At 47.6% G+C, this 20,951-nt stretch overlaps 1 protein-coding gene across 4 annotated transcripts in view; it reads left to right on the top strand.

The window, feature by feature from the left end:
• The window catches only part of CENPP (centromere protein P), a 413,763-nt gene extending 401,379 nt beyond the window's left edge, over positions 1-12,384 (top strand). For 3 of the 4 annotated variants that reach the window (XM_068252004.1, XM_068252005.1, XM_068252006.1), the window contains exons 7-9: positions 6,560-6,639; positions 9,849-9,940; positions 12,025-12,384. In XM_068252004.1, coding sequence (XP_068108105.1) covers positions 6,560-6,639; positions 9,849-9,940; positions 12,025-12,158 — 306 coding nt within the window. In that variant the 3' untranslated portion in view covers positions 12,159-12,384. The remainder of the gene's footprint in view (positions 1-6,559; positions 6,640-9,848; positions 9,941-12,024) is intronic. The other variant, XR_011023817.1, reaches the window with a different exon arrangement.
• Positions 12,385-20,951: the final 8,567 nt, after the last annotated feature.

Here is a 20,951-nt window from a genome sequence, read left to right as displayed (position 1 = left end):
TGGGTGGTCCTCCATCCTCCGCTGGTCTCCTCCGCTATATGTAAAAGATGGACTAGCGGCAGAGCCGCTCACCTCAACTGACGATTCCAGCGGCTGCAATCTGCAGACATCTCCTCTGTCCCGTGGCTTCCTCTACTGAAGGCTCCTGTTGATCGCGTCATCAACAGAAGCCTTCACTAGAGTGCTGTTAATGCTTCCTGAGTCTCCATTAGTGAGATTACCCATCAAGCATGCTTTAGGCAACTTTTCCCAGAAAAGCTAAAGGCTGTGAACTTGCCGCCTGTCAGCTCCTCCCATCCAGCCAGGGGCTTGCTAGCGCTCAGCAAAGGCGGTGGAGAGGCAGCCCTTCCCTGTAGAGCAGGGGTGGGCTGGGGGAGAAACGGGGGGGAGGTTTAAATTTTTGTTTGAATAGGCCGTTTCATGTGTCTGCTTGAAGGAGGTAAGTCCATCACTACCTCCTAAGCATTTTTAACCTGCTGGGCGGTCTGGACGAGCTCAGCTCGTCCAGTACCGCCGGAGCCTGCCGCTCAGGCCCTGCTGGGCCGATTTGGCTCAAATAAAAAGCAGCACACGCAGCCGGCACTTTGCCAGCCGCGTGTGCTGCCTGATCGCCGCCGCTCTGCGGCGATCCGCCGCGAGCAGCGGCGAAAGAGGGCCCCCCTAGCCGCCTGAGCCCAGCGTAGCCGGAACAAAAAGTTCCGGCCAGCGCTAAGGGCTGGATCGGAGGCGGCTGACGTCGATGACGTCACTCCGCTCGTCGCTATGGCGACGATGTAAGCAAAACAAGGAAGGCCGCTCATTGCGGCCTTCCTTGTTTATTCTGGGCGCCGGAGGCGATCGGAAGATCGCCTCCGGAGCGCCCTCTAGTGGGCTTTCATGCAGCCAACTTTCAGTTGGCTGCATGAAATAGTTTTTTTTTTATTAAAAAAAAACCCTCCCGCAGCCTGCCTGGCGATCTTAATAGAACGCCAGGCAGGTTAAACGTTTTACTGCTTGTTTTTATTCTGTTGGTGCCTCCGGTCCGTTCTACACAGTAATTAATATCCACCCTTGCTCTCTGTAGATAGGAAAAAGGGGTGGAGGGGGATACCCCTTTTTCCTATCTACAGAGAGCGACTTTTTATTCCTGAGTGAGGACAGGTTTAATCTCCTCACCTGCTTATACAGTGGTTGCTTGGAGGTAACCCTTGTTTGTGAGTATATTTTGTACTCTTTCATAACCTCATCTTGTTCAAACTTACTACACTATATTGGGCTCTCGGTTTCTCTTTTTACATACCTCCCTTATAAAGATCCCTGGTGTCTAAACATAATGCAAAGTGGGGAAATTACTTGGGGGCTACATTTGATGGGTCTGAGGGCCAGAGTTTGACATGTATGCTGTAGAGGCATCTTAGCGCGATGGTTGCTCAGACGCGACATGAGACTGTTTTCTGCCACGGCATGCCATACTTGACACGCGTGGTGTTACTGAACGCTGGCATGCGATTACAGCTGAATGGTGCTTGTGGCCAGCAGCCGAACTGCGCGACAAACGAACAGATCAGCCGTCCGTGGAAAAGAGGCTTCAGTTATCCGGAGACAAAGGGAAATAAAATGTCATTGTGAACACAGATAACCATACAAACATGCCTATCTGGAACTCTAAAAAGATAGGGATGCAAAACCTCTGTGTTTCCTGATCATCATTATAAATAGATTGTCTAACATACAACCTATCGGAGCCCACTAATAACCATAACATGATGCTGCCTGTAGTGTGACCTGTCAGAGGTCTATCATCTCAGCTGTCCCCCAATACAAATATGATGTTTCAGACTCTCACTCAGCTCTGCCCTGTTGCTGGATGCAGAGGCTTTGCTGCCACCTGTTGACCATATGCAAAACTACATCTCGCTTCACAGTCTGTATATTGTCCCCTCAACAAGTTATTTGAAAGCATTTAATCCTTTCACCAAGTCGTATATTGAATTAAATTTGCTTAAAGGACACCTGAAGTGAGAGGGATATTGAAGCTGTCATATTTATTTCCTTTTAAGCAATACCAGTTGCCTGGCAGTCCCTGGTGCTGATCCTCTGCCTCTAATACTTTTACATAGACCCTGAACAAGCATGCAGCAGATCACGTGCTCTGATATTATTGCCAGACCTGACAAGATTAGCTGCATGCTTGTTTCTGGTGTTATTCAGACACTACTGCAGCCAAATAGATCAGCAGGGCTGCCAGGCAACTGGTATTGTTTAACAGGAAGCAACTATGGCAGCCTCCATATCCCTCTCACTACAGTTGTCCTTTAATGAAGCTGTGGGATTTGAACAATTGCTATATACTGGTAAGTGTCCCGCCAAATATGCTAAAATATGGCAAGGTTGGTTGGATGCCAAAGTTACAACTGTTCCTTCATACGTTTTTTTTTTATTTGCCTTCATTGACTTTTCTGTGTATCTTAAACAGGGCTGTGGAGTCGGTACAAAAAAATCTTCCGACTCCCGACTCCTCAATTTATGAAACCACAGACTAGGGAGTCGGAGTTGAATACCTACCAGGGCTGTGGATTTTCTACAAAATCATCCGACTCCAACTCCTCAGTTTAGGAAATCTCCGACTCCCGGTACCCAAAAGTGCTCTGACTCTGACTCCACAGCCCTGATCTTAAATACTCTTTATATATTGGGTTTCTGCTCCTTGATATTGGATTTGGATTTATGATGGTAGTAGAGCAGCAGATATGAGTATAGTTGGTATGGGTTTTGGTTTTTTTTTTTTTGGGGGGGGGGGGGGAGTTAATTATTATTTTTTCTACTGTTGCTTGCTGGTAGCTATTTGAATATGCTGCAAGTGATTGCTTATCCTGTTCTTTTGGGGTTTTTTTTATTGATGGGTCGGTATCCGGGTGTATATTATGTACTATTTTGGCCCGGGAAATATAGCCTGATGGGCCTGGCTAATTTATCAGATACGGTCCTGTGCTTTTCTATTTTGTTTTTCTTATGTTGTGTGCCAGATTGTGATGTGAAAATGTCTGGATATTCTGTTTCACAGTACGTACTGCGATGATTACATTTTCTTGCTTTGATTAATAAAACAAATTAACAGAAAAAGAAATATTTGCATCTCATTGATCATCCCTACTTACTTCCAATCTTCCTGTAACTGGGTCTCCATGTTGCACCAAGACAATTGTGTAAAGATTATAGAAGAGTTTCCACTCCCAAACCGACAATATGGAGGCTGCCATATTTGTTTCCTCTTAAAGGGACTCCGAGCACCTCTCATGGGCATGCCTTTCAAGAGACAATTAAGCCAGAAAAAAAAGTTTTACTCACCTGGGGCTTCTACCAGCCCCCTGCAGCAGTCCTGTGTCCTCGCAGTCACTCACTAATCCTCTGGTCCCCCGCTGCCAGCTAGTTTCGTTTTTGGCAACAGGCCCGTCAGCACCTGGCCATGCGTAGCTTTTTCCGCATTCCCGACTGGAATTAGCGCAAATTAGCACAAAAAAATACGCGTTGCCGCATTGCGAACGCATAGATATGCGGCAACGCGTATTTTTGTACGCGTTGCGGCCCGCAATAGCGCTAATTACAGTCGGGAATGCAGAAAAAGCTACGCGTGGCCGGCCCTGACGGGCCTGTCGGCAAAAACGAAAATAGCTGGCAGCGGGGGACCAGAGGATGAGTGAGTGGCTGCGAGGGCACAGGACTGCTGCAGGGGACTGGTAGAAGCAGAACTAGCTGGCAGCAGGGGACCAGAGGATTAGTGAGTGGCTGCGAGGGCACAGGACTGCTGCAGGGAGCTGGTAGAAGCAGAACTAGCTGGCAGAGGGGGACCAGAGGATTAGTGAGTGGCTGCGAGGGCACAGGACTGCTGCAGGGGACTGGTAGAAGCAGAACTAGCTGGCAGCAGGGGACCAGAGGATTAGTGAGTGGCTGCGAGGGCACAGGACTGCTGCAGGGGGCTGGTAGAAGCAGAACTAGCTGACAGCGGGGGACCAGAGGATGAGTGAGTGGCTGCGAGGGCACAGGACTGCTGCAGGGGGCTGGTAGAAGCAGAACTAGCTGGCAGCGGGGGACCAGAGGATGAGTGAGTGGCTGCGAGGGCACAGGACTGCTGCAGGGGGCTGGTAGAAGCAGAACTAGCTGACAGCGGGGGACCAGAGGATGAGTGAGTGGCTGCGAGGGTACAGGACTGCTGCAGGGGGCTGGTAGAAGCAGAACTAGCTGGCAGCAGGGGACCAGAGGATTAGTGAGTGGCTGCGAGGGCACAGGACTGCTGCAGGGGGCTGGTAGAAGCAGAACTAGCTGACAGCGGGGGACCAGAGGATGAGTGAGTGGCTGCGAGGGCACAGGACTGCTGCAGGGGGCTGGTAGAAGCAGAACTAGCTGGCAGCGGGGGACCAGAGGATGAGTGAGTGGCTGCGAGGGCACAGGACTGCTGCAGGGGGCTGGTAGAAGCAGAACTAGCTGACAGCGGGGGACCAGAGGATGAGTGAGTGGCTGCGAGGGCACAGGACTGCTGCAGGGGGCTGGTAGAAGCAGAACTAGCTGGCAGTGGGGGACCAGAGGATGAGTGAGTGGCTGCGAGGGCACAGGACTGCTGCAGGGGGCTGGTAGAAGCAGAACTAGCTGGCAGTGGGGGACCAGAGGATGAGTGAGTGGCTGCGAGGGCACAGGACTGCTGCAGGGGGCTGGTAGAAGCAGAACTAGCTGGCGGCGGGGGACTAGAGGATTAGTGAGTGGCTGCGAGGGCACAGGACTGCTGCAGGGGGCTGGTAGAAGCAGAACTAGCTGGCAGCGGGGGACCAGAGGATTAGTGAGTGGCTGCGAGGGCACAGGACTGCTGTAGGGGGCTGGTAGAAGCAGAACTAGCTGGCAGCGGGGGACCAGAGGATTAGTGAGTGGCTGCGAGGGCACAGGACTGCTGCAGGGGGCTGGTAGAAGCAGGACTAGCTGGCAGTGGGGGACCAGAGGATGAGTGAGTGGCTGCGAGGGCACAGGACTGCTGCAGGGGGCTGGTAGAAGCAGAACTAGCTGGCAGCGGGGGACCAGAGGATTAGTGAGTGGCTGCGAGGGCACAGGACTGCTGCAGGGGGCTGGTAGAAGCAGAACTAGCTGGTGGCGGGGGACCAGAGGATAAGTGAGTGGCTGCGAGGGCACAGGACTGCTGTAGGGGGCTGGTAGAAGCAGAACTAGCTGGCAGCGGGGGACCAGAGGATTAGTGAGTGGCTGCGAGGGCACAGGACTGCTGTAGGGGGCTGGTAGAAGCAGAACTAGCTGGCAGCGGGGGACCAGAGGATTAGTGAGTGGCTGCGAGGGCACAGGACTGCTGCAGGGGGCTGGTAGAAGCAGAACTAGCTGGCGGTGGGGGACCAGAGGATGAGTGAGTGGCTGCGAGGGCACAGGCCTGCTGCAGGGGGCTGGTAGAAGCAGAACTAGCTGGCGGTGGGGGACCAGAGGATGAGTGAGTGGCTGCGAGGGCACAGGACTGCTGCAGGGGGCTGGTAGAAGCAGAACTAGCTGGCAGCGTGGGACCAGAGGATGAGTGAGTGGCTGCGAGGGCACAGGACTGCTGCAGGGGGCTGGTAGAAGCAGAACTAGCTGGCAGCGGGGGACCAGAGGATTAGTGAGTGGCTGCGAGGGCACAGGACTGCTGCAGGGGGCTGGTAGAAGCAGAACTAGCTGGCAGCGGGGGACCAGAGGATGAGTGAGTGGCTGCGAGGGCACAGGACTGCTGCAGGGGGCTGGTAGAAGCAGAACTAGCTGGCAGCGGGGGACCAGAGGATGAGTGAGTGGCTGCGAGGGCACAGGACTGCTGCAGGGGGCTGGTAGAAGCCCCACGTGAGTAAAACTTTTTTTTTTCTCTGGCTTAAAGGACCACTCCCACGAAACATTATATTTTCAAACACCCCCCACAGTAGTTATAGCAACCATACAGTATATTGACAGTGTGATTTATTTCAATTTCTAGCATGGCCCTTTAAAGATCCATATGACACTGTATACTGCACACGTCAATCCCTGCACTCCTGCTGACGGACTTCTGTATCTATAAATCCATCACAGGGGAAGCCTGGTCAGATGTTGTGTTGTGATTGAGACACTACTGCAGACAAATAGATCAGCAGGGCTGCCAGGCAACTGGTATTGTTTAAAAGCAACTAAATATGGCAGCCTCTGTGTCCCTCTTACTTCAAGTAGTCCTTTAAATGCAGATTATAGATGGTCAGGGAGATGCTAATATCGTTAAGTAGGTGCAAATATTATGTTAATTTGATGCAAATATACTCAGGTTGGACTGGTTAAAAATAGCTACTGCATTTGATTGGTCCAGTGCTAAGCTGGGTGGAGCATGTGTTCTGCAGAGGCAGGGCTTCCACTGTAGATTTCCTCTGACTTCCTGTTGCGCTGCTGAGACAGGAAGTTTAAGTCAACAGGGACTTGAACTGCAATAAATGACTACCAAACTATACCCAAACCAGAAAAGAAAAAAACACCTGATGTGTACTTAATATTCACATACTGCATATTCTTATGTGTAATGTTCCTGCTCCTCTCTGTGCAGGAGAAATACCCGGCTGCTGTCAGGCTTCCTCTGGGGCCGTCCGGAGATCACATGATACTGATGAACACAGACTTCCCACAGTAAGTACATCATTCTGCTGCTATATGGATGTACAGTTCAGATCAAGTTGTGTAAAAGCTTTGCAGCTTAAAATAAACACACAAATGAATAAATCGATCCTCCGCAGGCTCTTGCTTTATTAGCAGCCAGAGTTCAGTGATGTTTTACTTCAAGTGCAAACGTTTGTGCAGAAATTCTTTCAAACTCCATTTTCAGACCTAAAATAATTGCTTTGCTAAAACAAACGTAAGCCTGGCTTGTCTTTTATCATCACGACTCCCAATGACTTAAAGGAACTCCAGTGAAAATAATGTAATAAAAAAAAGTGCTTCATTTTTACCATAATTAAGTATAAATGATTTAGTCAGTGTTTGCTCATTGTAAAATCTTTCCTCTCCCATTTTCACATTCTGACATGTATTAGATGGTGACATTGTTACTGTGGGCAGATTATGTAGCTGTTTCTAGCTGTTCTGGCCTTGCAGACAGCTGTAAGCAGCTATTCCCTGTCTGTGAACATTGTTACATTGTGGCAGTTTGCCCAGTGTACCGCGGTACTCAGAGCTTCTTGTGGGAGGGGTTTCAGCACAAAATCAGTCATACAGCGCCCCCTGATGGTCTGTTTGTGAAAATCATTCTATTTCTCATGTAAAAGGGGGTATCAGCTACTGATTGGGATAAAGTTCAATTCTAGGTTGGAGTTCCTCTTTAAAGCCTGGTACAAACTTTCAATTATGATTGGCCAATCACTGACCAATTTTACTACCTCCATGTAGTATGTGGGTCAGTAGATATTGCTTGCTATGAGCGTATGGTGTGGGTGCACCCTCATACTACATGGAAGTGGTAAAAATCGGTCAGTGATTGGGCAATCATAATTGAAAGTTTGTATCAGGCTGTAAGTCATTGGGAGTCGTGATGATAAAAGAAAAGCCCGATACTCACTCACCTAAGGAGAGGGAGGACTCTGGGTCCTAATGAGCTGTCCTTCTCCTCTCCCGATGCCCTTAGTGCAGCGCTGGCTTCCCCGCTTGAATCCTCCGCCGCGAGGGACTTCAGAAGTCTTCTGGAGCAGAGTCCTCCCACAGATGGGCAGCTGCATACTGCATATAGGTGAGTGCGAGAGAGGGGGGCGCTCGTGCATGCGTAGTATGGAGCGGCCCGTCTGCGGGAGGACTCGGGCTCCTAAAGACTTCCGAAGCCTCCCTTCAGCGGAGACAGCAGCATGTGCCAGAATTAGTGAAATACTGCTGCCGGGGAGCCACCGCTGGAGCGGGGAGAGGAGAATGAGAAGGTTCAATAGGACCCAGAGCCTCCCACTCCTTAGGTAAGTATCCGGCTTGTTTGTTTTTTTCATCACTATTCCTAATGACTTTAAAGGGAACCAGAAGTGAGAGGGAGGTGGAGGCTGGTGTATTTATTTCCTTTTATGGCCAGCAGGACTGCCAGGCAGCAGTGTCTGAGTCACACACCTGGAACAAGCATGGGGCGATTCGCACAGCACAAGTGGAAATGGGCCCTGATAGAGTCTGGACGTACACAATAACTCAGACTGTCTGAGCCAAGTAAAGGTGCCCATTGAGGGCTCATTTCCACTATCGCGAATTTGCATGCGTTTTTCGCATGCATTCGCATAGCAATACAAGTGAATGGGACTGTTTCCACTTGTCAGGATTCCTTTGCGTTTTTCTGTGCAGAAAAAATTCGCATGGCAGAGCCATCAGAATTCGCATGCCGCTATGCGAATCGCATACAATGTATGTAATGGGAAATTTGCGTGAGGTTTGGGTATGCGAATTTTCATGCGAACGAATTCGCATAGAAACAATGGAAAAGCACACCAGCACTGCCATGGTTAAATTCGCATACATCATCATCCATGCGAATTTTTACCGCGGTGATTCGCACCGCACAAGTGGAAATGCAGCCTAACAGTACAATTTTGTGGCTAATTGTTTTCGCCACGGTTATCAATCGAAAACAATCGGTCAAGCCCATTTACAGACTAATTACTGCTAGCCAATTCAATCAGATTAATTAAATCGATCCATTTTTTTTTCACAAATTTGGTGAACAGTGCAGCAAAGTCCTCGTTATCCGGCACCCACAGGAATTGGCTGCTGCCGCATAAGTGTGCTTTCTGGTTGCTTGAGACTGAATGGTAAAAATAGGCCTTATTAATACAGTGCAATCCAATGCAATATGTATACATACCGTGAACTCTGTATCAAATGTTAAAATACAGTAATTGAATTAATTATAATTCAATAATTGGGCTTGTGAGAGCCATGGAATCCAGTCAGCACAGCAGAGCCTACAAAAAGCCTAAAGAGAACCTGTAACAAAAAAAAGTTCCCCTGGGGAGTACTCACCTCGGGAGGGGGAAAGCCTCAGGGTCCCAATAAGGCTTCCCTCTCCCCTGTAGCTGCAGGCAGTCCAGCGCTGGCTCCCCCAAAGTGTCCCAGAATCCGAGCTTGACAAGCCCGACAAGGCTTGCTATATTTACCTTTCCTGGCCCCAGCGGGGGTGCTGCAGCGGCTCTCAGCATGGAGATAGGCGGAAATAGCCGATCTCTGTCAGGGCCGCTCTACTACGCAGGTGCAGGAGACTTGCGCCTGAGCAGTAGAGCGGCCCGACAGCGATCGGCTATTTCCACCTATCTCCGAGCGGAGAGCCGATACTGCGCCTGCACTGGAGCCGGGAAGCTAAATATTTACATCCCCGCTGTTTAGGGAGCTTTATCGCCGCCACCGTGGGACAGAGGAGGACGGGGAAAGCTTCAATAGGATTCTGAGGCTTCCCCTACCCGAGGTGAGCACCCCCCAGGTACTGGGGGCCTCTACCACTGAGTACTGCTTAAGATTTGTTCTGGTTAGTTGAGTTCTGGATAACTGGGACTCTGCTGTAATTTGATAGTTAATGGACACAATCACTTCTGATTGTATAAATATATAATTACTTTAATAAAGTTATCAGAAGTCTGTCCTGATTATGCAAATATAAACCGCTTACAATTGGACCAATTTATTCCCACTTTAGCATAATCCTGCATCAAGTCAGAATTATTAGGATCCCATTGACCAATCGTACACAAAACGTTAGTACAGAAGAGTCAGATGTCCACTCAACCCCACAGATTATATACATCATACACAATAAAATCCCAGCAGACCTGCCCAGTCCCCAGTGAGCAGTGTCACAACGTATATGTGTGCTTTTTCATGTACAGGTGTCAGATGCTTCTAGTGTGGAAAAACACCATCAGTGATGAAGGAACTGTTGTCCCCATCCTGGATCTGCTCACCAAAATACCAGAACAAGGTAAGAGAACTGATTAGCAGTGTGGGTGGATCCCAGTGTGCACGCCAGACTTCATCACAGGAGCCTATAGGCAAAGAAATCCTGACTCTAGACTTCGCCCACAAATCCTGATGGGAACACCCACCAAGCCACAGAGAATGTGCTGGCTGCTTGCTTGGGGGTAGTTAACCACAGGTGCCTCCAGTATTAGGTAGCCAGATGGGACCCTACAGTATTAAAGAGAGTCTGAAGCGAGAATAAAACTTGCTTTCTCCCTTATATTCAGCAGGGGCATGTTTGCCCCTGCTAAAACGCCGCTATCCTGCGGCATAACGAGGGGTCTTTACCCCCCAAATCCCCTCCGTGCTGTGCGGGGATTGCTTCCTGCTTGAGGCAGGGCTAACGGTCGCAGCCCTGCCTCTCAGCGCGTCTATCAGCGCTGATCGCCGCCTCTCCCCGCCCCTCTGTCTTCCTTCACTGAGAGGGGCGGGGAGAGGCGAAGATCCACCGCTGTTAGACGCACTGAGAGGCAGGGCCTGCGGCCATTAGCCCTACCTCCAGGAGCAGCAAAATGTACGACCAAGTTGGTTGTGGATTTTGCAGGGGGAATATAAGGTAAAAAGCGAGTTTTATTCTCGCTTCAGAGTCTCTTTAAATAGCTAGAGGTTTTCTTGAGTAGGGCTACTCAAATCCGGATCTGGGAAATACCTGGATAGTTGCTATCTGGATATCTCCCAGTAAACCTGGGGGGGGGGGGGGGGGGGGGGGTCAAGCTTACCTGTCTGATGTCTTCCTTGTCTGTCCCTGGGGCCTCCCACGATGCGCTCCACGCACATCACGTGACTACAAACACCTCCTCCTTCAACCCGGAAGGAGGAAGGGTTTGTAGTCACGTGACCGCCGTGTGTATCGCATCGTGGGAGACGCCAAGGACAGACAAGGAAGACGTCAGACAGGTAAGCTTGACCCACCCCGCACAGGTTTACTGGGAGATATCCAGATAGCAACTATCCAGGTATCTGGATTTGAGTAGCCCTATTCCTGAGTATATAGGTAGCCAGAAACAACCACACACAAAGCTCCCTAGTACTAGGTAACAAATGGCAGCTCCCTAGCATAGGTAGTCAGAGGGACCCCATATTAGGTAGCCCATCCAGCCAGAATAGATAGTCCCATTTGCCTCAGTATTAGGTAGATCCTTTAGTATACTGCAGATGTGCCCCCCCCCGAGTATGCCAGATGTGCACCCAGTGTTAATTAAGCATGTTCAACAGCAGATGTGACCCCCAAGTATAGAAAGCTAGATGTATCCCCAGTATCTCCCCCAAAGTATAGATAGCCAGACATGCTACTAAAATGTACTGCTAGTGATTTTAGTCAGCTACCCGTAATTTTAATTTAAATTAGATAGTGCCGGTAGGTGTAACTTATCTATGCCGCCTATAGCGGTCCAGGCAACTCCACTGCTCCCTCCTCCTGGGTTGGAAGGAGGAAGTGGTGGCGTTATGTGGAATGAATCAGCTGTAGGGGCCGGCGTAGGTACCCCCATCTCTGTTGCAGACAGCGCTAAATTTCAATTATGATTAGCTACATACTTATAGCTAACATTACTTACAACCCTCCCACTATAGATATATATGGGGGGGGGGTGCAAACCTACTAACAGATGTGGCCCCCACCCTCCCCATATGATACTGGTAGCGGAGGATAAGAAGTAATTACTGACTCTGCATGCCACCAATGGGATCTCTTATCAGATGCCCGTCCAGAGTCCTCTCCATGGCTACAGGGTGCCAATCTTCATGTGACCCCTTGGCAGGTCGCATGATGAGACACGCCGCTGTAGCCATAGAGACGAGACACTGAAAAGAGATGAGTAACATCTGCCTCTCCACCACCAGGTGGCTATAGTCTTGTGCTTAAGTGCCTATGGTATGTCCAACCCTTCAGTTTGCAAGCATATTTAATGCAAATCACGTTAATTAGTATTAGGCAAGTCAAAATCGGCCCAACCTTAAGTTGCATGCCAGCTGGACTCCCGAGCATCAGACCGGCTATCCTCGTATACTCATCCATCTCTCATTGTCATGTCCTCCTCTCCACAGTCGTTGACCGTTACGGAGTCCTGGAAGAAGCATCCTCAAGCTTCAAAAATCTCCTCCAAGTCTTCGGCATTCAACAGACCATCGACAAAATCATCCAATCGTTCTGCTTACAAGGAGCAAACCCCAGACCGTGAGATACGGAACCCCCAACCGTGTGACATGGAACACACAGCTCAAAGAAAGTCCAGCCGTCGGGGAATCGTAATGTTTTTATTGAATATAAACCTTATAGTTTCCTTCAACTTATAAACCTTATAGAGAAGTCATGCTTTATGTACAGTACAATATGGCACATATGATACAATGTTATCGTGTTGGAAATAAATACAACCCATTAAATACTAAATGAGACAACAAGAAGCAATCCTAGTTACCGGTTTACCTGTTGCTGAAGTCAGACATGTAAAATAAACCAAATACGTTTCCTGGTAACCGTAACATTTCAAGCTGAAGACACATCAGTCCGGGGGAAGGTAATAAACGTGACACGTCAGGGCGAATTATGGGGGTGGAACAGTGTTAGCAATGGTGTTTGAAAGGATGTAAATTTGAACTTTACACCATCAGGACTTTATTGACCATGTAGCACAAGTGTTGTAACTTTTATCAAGGTATAGAAGAAAACCCCATGAATTAAAAAGGAGTATCACCAAATCAACTTCTGACTCTAATGGACAAAGCATAGGTTTCATCACATGCAGACAACCTATCTCAACTTTGGATAATCACACAAATAAATGCATTGTTGTTTATTGGAGGGGTGAAGATGCTTTGAAGAAAAAGAAACAAACTTGTCAGCTAAACGATAGATCTGTGTTCACCTTAAAGGGAATCTAAACTCAAAGGGATATGGATGTTTTAAACAATACCAGTTGCCTGGCTTCCTGCTGATCACTTTGGCTGCAGTAGTGGCTGAATCACACCTGAAACAAGCATGCAGCTAATCCAGTCTGACTTCAGTCAGAGCACCTGATCTGCATGCTTGTTCAGGGGCTGTGGCTAAAAGTATTAGAGACACGGGATCAGCAGGAGAATCAGGCAACCAGTATTATTTTAAAAGGAAAAATCCATATCCTCAGTTTAGGTTCCCTTTAAGGGACAAATAAAGAGAAAGATATATGGAGGCTGCCATATTTATTTCTTTTTAAGCAATACCAGTTACCTGGCTGTCCTGCTGATCCTCTGCCTGTAATACTTTTAGCCACAGACCCTGAACAAGCATGCAGCAGATCAGATGTTTCTGACATTATTAGCTGCATGCTTGTTTCTGGTGTTATGCAGACACTACTGAGCTAAATGGATCAGCTGGGCTGCCAGGCAACAGGTATTGTAGTAAATATGTCAGCCTCCATGTTTTTCTAACTTAAGTTGTACTTTAAAGCAAACCTAAAGCAAAAAACAAACACTTTATGATAGAATGAATTGTATGTGTAATACAGATAATAAATAGAACAGTAGTGGCAAAGAAACTGCAATTGTCTTTTAAACTGTAAAACAGAGCAGTGCTAATGACCTTTTGAACTTTCTTGCAGTAAAACATTATTTCAACCAGTGATTATCTCGAATGGGTTTCATTCTGATTTCATCCTCCTAATTAGTTCAGCTGAGCGGGGGGTTAAATTTACCCAGCAGCCTTCTTAATTAATCCGTCACACGCTGCGGTCACTTGACTACCACGCTTCCTCCTTCCGGATTGAAGGAGAAAGCGTAGTGGTCACAGGACGCAGCGTGGGACGGATTAATTAAGAAGGCTGCTGGGTAAGTTTAACCCTCCCTTGCCCACCCGCTCAGCTGAACTAATTAGGAGGATGAAACCCATTTGGATTTCATCCAGAGATCATCACTAATCTCAACCTGTCTATCACTGTTTAAGTACTTCAGAAAACATGACTGTATTCAACCCAATAGCTCAGAGAAGCTCTTTTGCATAGATAACGACTGAAGTTTCTTAACCCTTCCTGTACTGGAAACAATGAGACTTTTCTTTGCTACTAATGTTCTTAGCTGTACTACACATATAATTAATTATCTCATAAGTTTATTTTCACTTAAGTTTTTCTTTAATATCCCCCCTCCCCCCCATTAGTAAAGCTTATATTATATTCAAAAACTATTCTTCATAAAACCATTATCAGTACAGTAAACAGCTCCGTGTGCCTCAGGACAGATCCTTTCAAATGCCTCTGATATATAAACTATTGGTGAGGATCTGAGGGAAGCAGCCACACTCAGGAAAATTGGGAAAGGAGGAGGAGATTCCTGGAAGTAATTACTTCCTGTTAAATGGCCAATGGGATACGAGTAATTCTGACTCTCTTGTAACTGGACCAATCAAACGCACTCCCTGGTGCTCGGTATACGCCCCATTCCATGTTGCATACAATCTGCATGAAGCCAGAAATATTTGCATCTTATTATCCATCTCTAGTCCCCACCCCCAATACACAACGCAAAAACTCCAGGCCAGTGACGTTATAAGACACACCTCCTTCCGGGGCTGTCAGCAGATCAGAGTAGGGCTGCTTCCGTCAGAGTCTAACCACAAGGGGGCGTCACATAATGTGACAATTAGATGCTCTCAGGCTACAGCATCCCTTACTGAATATACACTCACAACTAATCTACTTCTACTGTTAGCGGGACAGGAAAGGACGTACACACATGGCAGTATTGTGCTTTCTTTGGAATTACCTTTGTCTCAGGTCTGGTTTTTGCATAGTAAGATCATACTAACACAGCAGCGTCACAGTCTGCTAGAATCACAACAGCCGCCATGTTTAAATACTGTTAAAGTGTGGATATACTTATCTTCAGAGGAGGGTGAAAAGTAACGTTTACCAGCGATCTGGTCGTCATTCTATACGGATAAGAGTCCATATATGATGCTGAATACACACGGTGCGTTCACGCACTCGATTTCCCGCTCGATTCCCGTCGATTTGTTTATTTCCAACATGTCCGATTTGGATTTCGATGGATCGTTAGGTCGATTCGCATGCAAAGTATGCCAAATCGACCTAACGATCCATCGAAATCCAAATGGGACATGTTGGAAATAAACGAATTGACGGGAATCGAGCGGGAAATCGAGTGCGCGAACCCACCGTGTGGATCCAGCATAAGAAGCATTAGGAGATTAACATCTCTCCATTCTCTAGATTACCAGGAAGTGACGGCACCCTCTCCTGGCATAACTACTGCGCTAGACAGAGGGTGACTCACATACCGGATGACCCTCTGTACATTCCTGCTGCCCAGTCATTTTATACTCTTTACTGGCAGATCTATTATGCCCGGTACACACCATGCAATTTCCAGTCAGATTGATACAGAACAGTGGCGTAGTGGTTAGCACTCTCACCTTGCAGCGCTCGGTCGCCGGTTTGAATCCCAGCCAGGGCACTATCTGCACTGAGTTTGTATGTTCTCCCCGTGTCTGCGTGGGTTTCCCCAGGCACTCCAGTTTCCTCCCACATCCCAAAAACATACAGATAAGTTAATTGGCTTCTCCCTAAACTGGCCCTAGACTATGATACTTACACTACACGATACATATACATGACCATGGTAGGGATTGGATTGTGAGCCCCTCTGAGGGAGAGTTAGTGAGAAGACAATATACTATGTACAGTGCTGCGTAATGTCAACCCTATATCAATAATTTCCAACAGGTCTGATCAGATTCCTGATCATTTTCCAATCACTTCTGTACAAACCCAATCAGACCTGTAGGAAATTATAAATGCATCCCATCGATCTGATGGGAAATTGCATGGTTTGTACCAGGCATAGGAGTTCTCTCACCGACTGGCCAATCAACAATAGATGCCTTCTTCTCTACCTCCCTCTTGTGGCCACCATGTTTGTTGCAGGACAGGCTGGGAAAGTCTCTAGTTTTGTATTAATACAGTTATTTTGGAGAGCCCTGATAAGACGTCAGCCCCCTGGGCAGCAGAGCTCACAGCCATTTCCATGTTAAGAGCATTTGTCACCCCAGGAGAGTGTTCTGAAAGGGGCAGTCCTTAATCCCCCCCCCCCCCCCCCCCCCCCAGACATCACAGGACATGTGTGGCAAGTACAGATGAGAGAGAAGTTCAGCTAAATATACATTCTACAAAAACTGACGGGGACGATCTGAAACGCTTTGCGGGACTAAATCAGATTTGGGAACGAATGCTTCATAAACCGACAGTATGGATAATTAACCCCTGCACACTATGCAGTTAGTCATTCAGAAGCAGCCTGCTTTGGGAAGCGCTGCCACCTCTCCCTGCTGTCTAAAAATGTAAGTTTACCTTGTGGCTAGCAGCTCCCATTGGATTTCATTCCGTTTCTATCAGAGGTTAGGACCTTAGTGCAACATTGTAGCATCTGTGTTTAATACAAGGTGTGCATCTGCCTCTAGGCCAGAGTTCCCCAACCCTATCCTCTAGGCCAGAGTTCCCCAACCCTATCCTCTAGGACAGAGTTCCCCAACCCTGCCCTTAAGGCCCACTGTTGGTGGGCCTTGAGGACAGGGTTGGGGTGCACTGCTCTAGGGGGGCTCTGCACACCTCTGTTGGCATTTAGATGCAGCCTGGTTTTAGGATGCGCTGCCATTTCTACCCAGTTTGGATAAATAAAGGATACCTGAAGTGACATGTGACATGATGACATAAACATGTGTATGTACAGTGCCTAGCACACAAATATAGACTGTTCCTTTTTTTCTCTCTCTGCCTGAAAGAGTTAAATATCAGGTATGCAAGTGGCTGACTCAGTCCTGACTCAGACAGGAAGTGACTACAGTGTGACCCTCACTGATAAGAAATTCCCACTATAAAACACTTTCCTAGAAGAAAATGGCTTCTGAGAGCAGGAAAGAGATAAAAAGGGTAATTTCTTATCAGTGAGGGTCACACTGTAGTCACTTCCTGTCTGAGTCAGGACTGAGTCAGCCACTTACATACCTGATATTTAACTCTTTCAGGTAGAGAAAGAAAAAAGGAACACAGCATAGTTATTAGTGTGCTAGGCACTGTACATACACAGGTCTAACTCATCATGTCACTTCGGGAATCCTTTAACTCAGCTCTGCTACCACTAATTCCAATTATATAACAAAAAAATCTGGTCAGTCGAACACAATCGCTCTAGTTGAGAGTAAGAATGGTCTGTGAGCGGTTAATACATACAACTTTTGTGTAAACTGTATAGAGCTTGGAATTTGGCCAGTCAAATACATTTCCTGTAAATTCTGATAGTTTTATGGGCCTTGGAACTGGACCTGACATTACGCTGACATGCCGTAGTTATCAGCCTTCCAAGGACAGCCCATCTTTAGTAACGAGTCACCAATCATACGTGTGTAAAAGTATCCTATGTTTAAAAACATGTCACTCACAACTTTAAAGGACAACTGAAGCAAGAGTGATATGGAGGCTGCCATATTTATTTCCTTTTAATTCTAGCTGCCTGGCTGTTCTGTTGATCCTCTGCCGCTAATGTGTTTAGCCACAGCCCCTGAACAAGCATGCAGCAGATCAGGCGTTTCTGACATTGTCAGATCTGACAAGATTAGCTGCATGCTTGTTTCTGGTTTTATTGAGACACTACTGCAGCCAAATAGATCAGTAGGGCTGCCAGGCAACTGGAATTGTTTAACAGGAAATATAAATGACAGCCTCCATGTTCTTCTCACTTCAGGTGTCCTTTAAAAAAAGAAAAAGTAAATTTCAGAGGAACGGCAACACTGATCGGGCCTACAGCACAGAACCTCAGGAAAGCGACACACAGCTGGCATTAAAGCAAATCTAAAGCAGGAATAAAACAATCAGTGTAAGGTACCTGGGCTTCTTGCAGCCCCCTGGAGTCATCCTGTGTCTACCCCGTCCTACACCCCTCCAGCGAGTAGCAGCGAACCCCACAAAGCTGGCCAGCCACACGCCCCCTGCTGGCAGCATTCTGCGCATGCACAGCCCACGGAAATAATTACAAGGGGAGCGCAATCAGGGTGCGTGTGGCTCAGGGCCATGCAAGCACAGTAGTCTGACTGGCTGCAATGAGGGGGTCGCCGCAGACATAAGATGACTCTAGGGGGATGCAAGAAGCCCCAGGTAAGATGAAAGGACTCCGAGCGCCTCTCATGGGTATGCCTTTAAGACAGACGACTTTCAACAAAGTCGTGCTATGACGCCTCTGGGGGAGGCTCTTGCAATGGCCATGCGTGTCACTTCCTCTTCCTGCTTCATTCAGTGATGCACTTCTCTAACAGAGAAGACAGGGGTGACCCGAAAGTTATAACATGGCCAAAATGGCAGCCACGATTTTGAAACTAAACTTAAACGAAAACTATACAGTACTGGTCAGAGTCTGTAGGCATACCCATGAGAGGTGCTCGGAGTCCCTTTAAATTGATTTTTTTTTTTTTATATAACTTTAGTAATCCATTAATCTTTGGGCCACTCCCACCTAATCCTAACAAGGTCCTTCACTACAGACCTGCTAAGTATAAAAAAAATGAGACTACTAGAAAACCTTCAAAATAAGGAAAAAAAATCCTTTTCCTGGGAATCTCTACTTTCTCTGCTGGCCATGATGCAAAGCTACAGGATGCAATTATTACGCTTTACATTCTAAATAAACCATGCTTAACCTTGCTGGCAAGCCATTCTGGTGGCAGAGAATCAGGTTCCCGCCGCGTCCTGCAGCCATCTTGCTTGATGACGCCAGTAGAGATGATTAATGAGATAAAAGAATCCCAGATTGTATGCAACATGGAACTTGCAACTGGGCTAATCAGAGTCAGGCCTGGAACCCACTAGAGCGGTTTTTTGAGCATTTAAGGAGTCCTTTAAATCGCTGGCGTTTTCCCTAATCGCTCTGCCAATGTAAATAAATGTAACAAATACCACAGTAGCGATTGTGATGAGCAAAATCGTAATCGCAGGACATGCAGCGTTTTTGGGAGCGTTTGTGCTTCAATGTAAAGTAGTAAATCGCTCGTGAATCGCTTAGCAATTTGTGTGCTATTTTAAATCACTGCAAATGTAACACAAATTTAAATAATTAAAGGACCAATCAGAATTAAAAAAGCTAATCGCAAATCGCTATCACAATTGCTGGCAAAAAGCTTACACTTTTAAAAAAAAAATCGCTCCTAAAATCGCCGGAAACCATTCATGAAATCGCTAACAAAACGCTAATTAAAAACGTTAGACATTGTGCTAGAGATTTGTGATTTGTAGTGGGTTCCAGGCGTCAACAGGAATCGCTCGATTGGCCCAATTTCAAGTTGTATTTGCATCAAATTTGCATGCAAGATGAAATAACATCTCAGTGACCATCACTATTCGGCAATCTCAATCCCGGTGTGGTTTCTATAGATGAACATAAACAGAGTGGGGGGGTTGGGGAGCTCCTAATGAGGGATGGTCAATAGGACACTTAATTCTGAGTTGATGCAGGACGATGTCGATTTATAGTTTTAGTTTGCTTTAATCAATCGGTCCATTTTTTAAGCTGCATAGGTTTGCATGCGAAATGTGCATAATCCTACATCAAGTCAGAATTATTTGACTCATTGACCATCTCAACTCGAAAGAGATAGTAGAATGCAGCTGGGACAGCTTTCACAGTTAAAGTACAAATTCAATAATCCAATTTTCACACATATGTCTCCCACAGAGAAAGGACCATATACTGCTCTAATTTCCATTGAGCGATTGACTTTATTTGGTGGCAACAACAGTGTGGCCAAGCGAATGTCAGCCCACCAGTGGCCTACGCACTGCAGGCAAGATCCTGGCGATTGCTTCACCAATCCATCTGAACCATGTTGTGCCTCCATGCTCTGAAGCCAAAAATCAATCCTGTGTCTTTCTAAATCATGTGAACATTAGCAGATTCCTTAATGATCATGAAAATGAGATCTGTGGCAGCCCCTGTACTTACTCATCTCCCCGGGATACAGAGCTGCAATTCTCCCTCCATCCTCCAGGTGGCTCTACCCCTATATTGAGAACGCAGTCTGTCGTCATGACAGCAAACCATGATCTCATCCGAGAGATCAAGAGCCTCCAAAGACAGGAAGAAGAATGGATGCCAAGAGGAGAAGAGTGAAAACACCACATACGCTGCACTGTGTCCTCCTGGCAGCTACCCCAAGACAGGCTCGGGATTACCGCTCCTGGCCTCTTTTTTTTCCTCCCCGAGCCTGACTCGGGGATACTGCCAGGGAGGTTAAAGAGGAACTCCAGTGAAAATAATGTAGTAAAAAAAGTGCTTCATTTTTACAATAATTATGTATATGTTACGGCCAGAACCCGAAGTTTGGCCACTTCTAGTTCTGGCCGGCCACTTTGGGTTCTGGCCGGCCAATGCGCGAAGTGGCCGCTGTGCTGCGGCCAATGTTAGAAATGGATTGATTCCTCTGAGGTTAATGTATCTTCTGCCCGCAGCGCAGCGGCCAAACGTATCACAACTTAGTGAATTTATTGCAATTCAGCCGGCGGCAATATAACAATTCAAGCCGCCGGCTTTTTCTCTGCGCCTCTCTCTCCTCCCCTCGCCTCTCTCGCTCTTCTATGGGCAGCCGGCGTGTCCCCCCGGAGTCGTTCGTCGCGGCAGGGGAATCCTGCCGTTCTTGCAGCCGTGGCAGAAGCAATGTCTGCAGCCTCCCCGCTCTGCTGCCCTGGCGCCACGAACGACTCTCGGGGACACGCATGTCCCCGCCGGCTGCCCATAAGAGGAGAGAGAGAGCCGCAGAGAAAAAGCCGGCGGCTTGAATTGTTACATTGCCGCCGGCTGAATTGCAATAAATTCAGTAAGTTGTGATACGTTTGGCCGCTGCGCTGCGGCCAGAAGATACATTAACCTCAGAGGAATCAATCCATTTCTAACATTGGCCGCAGCGCAGTGGCCACTTCGCGCATTGGCCGGCCAGAACC

Source organism: Hyperolius riggenbachi, chromosome 9 (assembly GCF_040937935.1).
Source record: "Hyperolius riggenbachi isolate aHypRig1 chromosome 9, aHypRig1.pri, whole genome shotgun sequence".
Classification (NCBI taxonomy): Eukaryota; Metazoa; Chordata; class Amphibia; order Anura; family Hyperoliidae; genus Hyperolius; species Hyperolius riggenbachi.
Note: the sequence above shows the minus strand (reverse complement) of the source record. Positions and strands in the feature narration are given on the sequence as shown.